The sequence below is a fragment of the Mus caroli genome, unplaced genomic scaffold, assembly GCF_978045245.1.
Source record: "Mus caroli unplaced genomic scaffold, Mus_caroli_1 scaffold_14, whole genome shotgun sequence".
Taxonomy (NCBI): Eukaryota; Metazoa; Chordata; class Mammalia; order Rodentia; family Muridae; genus Mus; species Mus caroli.
The window spans coordinates 108711515-108717454 of NW_028227269.1; the positions used below are offsets into that span (position 1 = coordinate 108711515).

The following is a 5940-nucleotide window of genomic DNA, read 5'->3' on the forward strand; positions in this document are numbered from 1 at the left end:
AAAACCCCAGAACCCCACAGACCAGCTAAGTGTTTTATATTCCCACTCTAGCAAGAAGCAGGTCTGAGTGTGCTGGGGAAGAGAGGATGTCCACATATAGGACACACATTAAGTCTCTGGACCAGTATAATTTTTGTGGATCAAATGACCAGCCATAAAAGTCCCCAAAATCTCACCGGGGGGTGGGGGGGGTGGGGGGTGGTGCACAAAGAAAAGACACATTCCACACTTCTTTTCATCTCCTCTGTATTTATCTTTTAGAGCAGAATGTGATTGGGCACTGTTATTTCCATTCACAAGCCTTGCTGAGTTACAAGACCTAGGAAACTTAGGGTTTTCTTCTCAGGACTTTGGAAAACAAGCCACTTGGGGAATTCCTGTCAGGTTGTTCTAACTTGTGTTTACTTCTCTAAGACTAATACATGCAGAATTAACTACAGGAAATGAAAATTTTAAGATGTAATTTAAGACATCTTAATTTGGTCTACTAAGGAATCCAGCTCAACAGCTAAACACTTCAGACCACAAAGTTAACATGAACAGTAGGTTACATTACGTCTTACAACAAACGTTCCATCAACCTCTTGAGTTAAACCTATAGTATCACAGTATCACATGTAGAAATTTTATCTTCCCCTTAATTTTCATGCCACACAGATGTTTTAAATGTTAACAAAAATAAACAAAAATCATGGAAAATATATTATCAGAAGGAATGAAGGTAAGCAAACATAGTTCTGGTGACTTAGTCTACTTCTTCCATGCGCGATGTGTCGTCGTCTCCTTCCAGGGGAGGCATTTCTTCAGTTACAGCAGCACTGGTGTCATCCACAGTAGGGTCATCCTCATCAATACCTTGGTTTGGAAGTAAGTGTTACAGTTAACGTCCACTAAGGGAGGCTGAGACTTGCTTTAGACATTAACACCCCATCCAATCCCCTGAAAGGAAACTTTCTTCATATGGGGCAAGCCAAGTATGTGCCTATAAACCCCAGCACTGGGAAGTAGAGGCAGAATCAGCCCAAAGCCATCCTCAGCTATAAAGCTAATTTGAGGCAAGTCCAAGCTAACACAAAGGTCCCTGTTCATTTCATTCAAACCCTTTAGCTGAGGCTCCCATAACAGCAATAATCCAATTGTTTCAACAGCTACAAAAGTCAACTTTTTGTTTTTTTTTAAAGCCAGGGTTAGTATATATAGCTTTGGCTTTCCTGGAACTCTGTAGGCCACACTAGCCTAAAACTCAAGAGATTGGCCTATCTGTCCCTTCACACCCCGACCCCAACACTAGGATTAAAGGGGAGTCACCATGGTGTTGCAACAGGTTTCTTCCCCTTATGTTAGTTAACACGTAGCCTGTAATTTACCTAGACCAAGCTTGATCATCCTGTAGATCCTGTTAGCATGGGTCTGGGGATCTTCCAGACTGAAGCCGGAAGACAGGAGTGCAGTTTCATACAGCAAGATGACCAGATCTTTCACAGATTTGTCATTCTTGTCAGCCTCTGCCTTTTGCCTTAAGGTTTCAATAATGGAGTGATCAGGGTTTATCTCCAGGTGTTTCTTTGCTGCCATGTAACCCATTGTTGAGTTGTCTCTGAGGGCTTGAGCTTTCATGATTCTCTCCATGTTTGCTGTCCACCCATACGTGCTTGTGACAATACAGCATGGGGATGTCACCAATCGGTTTGACACAACCACCTAAAATTAAAACAAAAACTAAGTGATGACTTAGGCCATAGAAGAACTTACCAGGAAGAAATGATTATTTGAAACTGGGCATTAGCAGTTGATTTATTCAAAACTCAGATAAAAGGACTAAACTGATTACCAGTAATGTGTAACCATTACATACCTTTTCAACCTTCTTCTCCAAAATATCTTTCATAATCTTGCAGAGGTTCTCAAATTTTGTCTTTTTCTCCTCCTGTTTCTTCTTTTCCTCCTCATCTTCTGGAAGTTCCAGTCCTTCTTTGGTAACAGACACCAAGGTCTTGCCCTCAAATTCCTTCAGCTGTTGCACACAATACTCATCAATGGGCTCAATCATATAAATTACTTCTAAGCCATGCTTTCGGAGACGTTCCACAAAGGCCGAGTTAGCAACCTGGTCCTTGGTCTCACCTGAGACAATATATATATATGTTAAGTTACTTTTAGAAATGGTTTCATGTATTCAGCTTTTCCTTAGGTACAGGCTTAAGCATAAGACTGGACATTCTTGCCTCCTTAAGTGCTGTCCAATGGGTAGAGAAAACACCTATTTTTACTTGACCATTACCTGTGATAAAATAGATGTGCTTCTGGTTTTCCTTCATTCTGGTGCAGTAGTCCTTCAGAGAAACCATCTCATCCCCAGAAGCAGACGTGTAGTACCGCAACAGCTCTGAAAGCTTCTTCCGATTCTGAGAGTCTTCATGAATTCCAAGCTAAAGCACAAGCACAGGAAAGCCGTTTATGAAGCATTAGCCTTTAATTCCGACACTTGGGAGGCAGAAGCAAAGTGTGTGAGGACCCCCTCCTCCAATCAAGTTAGTTTGGAAAACTGCCAGTAACAAGAAAATGTAACACCAACCTTTATATTTTTTGAGAACTGCTCATAAAACTTTTTGTAGTTCTCTTTATCTTCTGCTAGTTCAGTAAATAGTTCTAAGCATTTCTTGACCAAATTCTTTCTGATAACTTTCAGAATTTTGCTTTGTTGCAGCATTTCACGGGAAATATTTAGAGGGAGATCCTCAGAATCCACTACCCCTCTAATGAAATCTGGGGAAGAACAAAGACACCTATTTAATCATTCTGAAAAACTTAGGAATCATTTTGGCTTTTTTCCAAGGCGACTGAGCCCAGAGCCTCAAACAAGTTAGGCAAACCCCCTCCCCACTAGGTTACATCCTCAGTCCCCCACCAATACAGACCCAAGTAAAGGGATTGTCTTGTCTGTCAACAGTGCTTATTCTGCCCATTCCCACTTACTCAGATACTCCGGGATTAGCTCCTCGCAGTTATCCATGATGAAAACTCTGCGAACATACAACTTAATGTTGTTCTTCTTCTTTCTGTTTTCAAACAGATCAAAAGGAGCGCGTCTTGGGACAAAAAGAAGGGCCCGGAATTCTAATTGTCCTTCAACAGAAAAATGCTGCAATAAAAATGAAACAACCTTTTAATACCATGGACAAGATAAGATGGATTGACTTTGTCTACTAGGCTAAGTTACACTTAGAAGCTTCTCTATAGGTGAGTATAAAGGGTTAAAATGTCAACCTGAAAACCTGCTTTTAAGTCACTCACCTTTACTGCCAAATGTTCTTCCCAATCGTTGGTTAAGCTCTTGTAGAACTCTCCATATTCCTCATTAGTGATGTCATCAGGATTTCTCGTCCAAATCGGCTTGGTTTTGTTGAGTTCTTCTTGATCAATGTACTTTTCCTTTATCTTCTTCTTTTTCTTCTTGTCACCATCCTTCTTCTCCTCCTCCTCTTCATCAGAACCAACATCTTCTATTTCAGGTTTATCATCAGACTCCTTTTCTTCTTTTTCTTTCTCTTCCTCTTTCTCTTCCTTTTCTTCAGCCTCATCATCACTGACTTCCTTATCTCGTTCCTTCTCCACCTTGAAAGGCAAACCACTTCATTATGAATTTATACGACTAGGACAGATCTCAGAAATGTGTACAACCAAGAAGCCTCTCTCTCATCAATAGTTTCTGTAATTTCTCCACAGTCCTCTTCAGAGCACACAGACACCACCTTTCCAAACAGGCTAATTGGTCTAGTACACACCAGGTTTACAGAACTCTCCGGACAGCCTCAGTTATCTCAATTATATGAAATTACCCTGTGGGTAACTTACAAAGAGAGTAATGGGATAGCCAATGAACTGAGAATGCTTCTTCACGATCTCCTTTATTCTCCTTTCCTCCAAATACTCAGTTTGGTCTTCTTTCAGATGCAAGATAACCTTTGTTCCACGACCCATTGGTTCACCTGGAAAAGAAAAGGGCAATGGTTACTATTCAAAGCCTCCGTGCTTGCTGGAGGTGAAGTAACCTACAGCACTGCTTCCTAGCAGCTAACCTTCCCCACAAATGCAAAGGTCTCCAAAGCTTTAACTTCCTTGCCCAAGATGTACAACTGAGCAAACAGCCATACATTTTTCCTATCTCCTAACCCAGGTCCTGAAGCTCCCTTCAGATTAACAATTTTGTTGAAGGTTCAGGACTTAGCACTAAGGCTGTGTATCCCAGACTGCTCTTTAACTCTTCAATTCCCCAAGTTAACACTCTCAAGCACTTACTGAAGTTAACCAGACACCCCCTACAATTGAATACATTCCTTTTGGCCTCTGCCTACCTGTGTCAGTCCTCACTGTGAAGGATCCCCCAGCTGAGGACTCCCAGGCATACTGCTCATCGTCGTTATGCTTGGTGATGACAGTCACTTTCTCAGCAACCAAATACGCAGAGTAAAAACCAACACCAAACTGGCCAATCATAGAGATATCTGCACCAGCCTGCAAAGCCTCCATGAAGGCTTTGGTGCCCGACTTGGCAATGGTGCCAAGGTTATTGATCAAGTCGGCCTTGGTCATTCCAATTCCGGTATCCACAATCGTCAGGGTTCGGTCCTGTTTGCTGGGAATGAGATTGATGTGCAGCTCCTTCCCTGAGTCCAGTTTACTGGGGTCCGTCAGGCTCTCGTATCGGATTTTATCCAGAGCCTATTAAGAAAAAATTAAAAAATGAAAAAAAAAACCGTCAAGCGCAAACCCCAAGGTGAAATTTTGAGGGGAAGCAACGTCCAAGTGGTCTACTCACGTCCGATGAATTGGAGATGAGCTCCCTCAGAAAGATCTCTTTGTTCGAGTAGAAGGTATTGATGATCAAGGACATTAACTGGGCAATTTCTGCCTGAAAGGCAAAGGTCTCGACCTCCTCCTCCTCCATTGGTTGGTCTTGGGTCTGGGTTTCCTCAGGCATCTGGAACACAGAGGACGACTTTAAAGCCTCACAGAATGGCTGCAGGCGTGCTAACGACCGCCCCTCCTCTATAGAGGTCTCTTACCGCCTCTATTTTGGGCTAAGAAAGGGACGAAATAGAAAAGGGCGACGGGGCGGGGGGTGGATGACAAAGGGATGACCTCATTTCAGAATGCGGTAATTACGAGGCGCATGTGCGCGCCTCCGGGAGGACGTTCGGACCCGGGCGGCTCCACGCACGCCGTTCCTAACGGCCACCCTCCCCCAACCCGCCGCTATGGCGCCTCCCTCGCCCGCCCGCCCGCCCGCCCGCGCCTCGGCGGCACCGGCGAGAGCCCAACGCTCGCTCGCCCCGCGCCCGCCTCGCCGCCGCCACCGCTCCTCCTCGGCGGCCATCGCCGCATCCCCGGCCTGAGGCGTAGATAGATGGGGCCTAGGGTCGGAAGCCATGGCCGCCCACCTCCGCGGGCTGAGGGAACTCGGATGGCCGCCCCGCTGCCGCCGCGGCGCCAGCATCCTAGGGCCCTGCTGCCCAAGCCCCGCTAAGTCCGCCTGCGCCACTACTCACCGTGGCTGAATGAACACGCACGAGACGTGACGCTCCGCACCAGGACACTGAAGCAACTGGCGCGCCGCCCCCTGCGCCGGCCTTATATAGAGGCGGGCCCGCCCAGCGCGCGGCGCTTCTTTCCAGAAGCCTCCCGAACCTTCCGGAAGAACCCTCCCCAACCGTCGCCTCGGCCGCGCGCCCGCGCCTGCGCAGTGGGCCGGCCCCGCCCCTCCACCTGGAGCGCGCGGAACCCGCGCGGAGAACGAACTCAAGCCCCTCCTCCACAGCCAGGTGCGCCGCACATGCGCAGTCCGGAACGCTCCGCGTGCCGGGCGCCTCCCCGGGCCGCGCGCGCGTGTACGGGCCGGCCAGCGCATGCGCCTGAGGCCTCCATGTGAGCCCTCTGGTC

The 5940-nt window shown here is 46.6% G+C and overlaps 1 protein-coding gene across 1 annotated transcript; it reads right to left on the reverse strand.

Annotated features, from left to right (window-relative positions):
* Positions 1-229: 229 nt before the first annotated feature.
* On the reverse strand, positions 230-5723 carry Hsp90aa1 (heat shock protein 90 alpha family class A member 1). Its single transcript, XM_085830677.1, has 11 exons — positions 5550-5723; positions 4820-4981; positions 4356-4722; positions 3856-3989; positions 3295-3615; positions 2977-3142; positions 2576-2766; positions 2282-2429; positions 1856-2124; positions 1368-1701; positions 230-855 (listed from the first exon to the last, which is right to left on the reverse strand). The coding sequence occupies exons 2-11, from the start codon at positions 4979-4981 to the stop codon at positions 746-748; spliced, it is 2202 nt and encodes a 733-aa protein (XP_085686803.1). The 5' UTR covers positions 5550-5723; the 3' UTR covers positions 230-745.
* Positions 5724-5940: the final 217 nt, after the last annotated feature.

Excerpts from the sequence above, each read along its gene's own strand:
- Hsp90aa1 (XM_085830677.1), bottom strand. The coding sequence starts at position 4,981 with ATGCCTGAGGAAACCCAGACCCAAGACCAACCAATGGAGGAGGAGGAG. Across the intron at positions 3,990-4,355 it reads CACAGTGAGGACTGACACAG|GTGAACCAATGGGTCGTGGA; the intron begins GTAGGCAGAGGC and ends TTTCTTTTCCAG. Across the intron at positions 2,125-2,281 it reads GCACATCTATTTTATCACAG|GTGAGACCAAGGACCAGGTT; the intron begins GTAATGGTCAAG and ends ATATTGTCTCAG.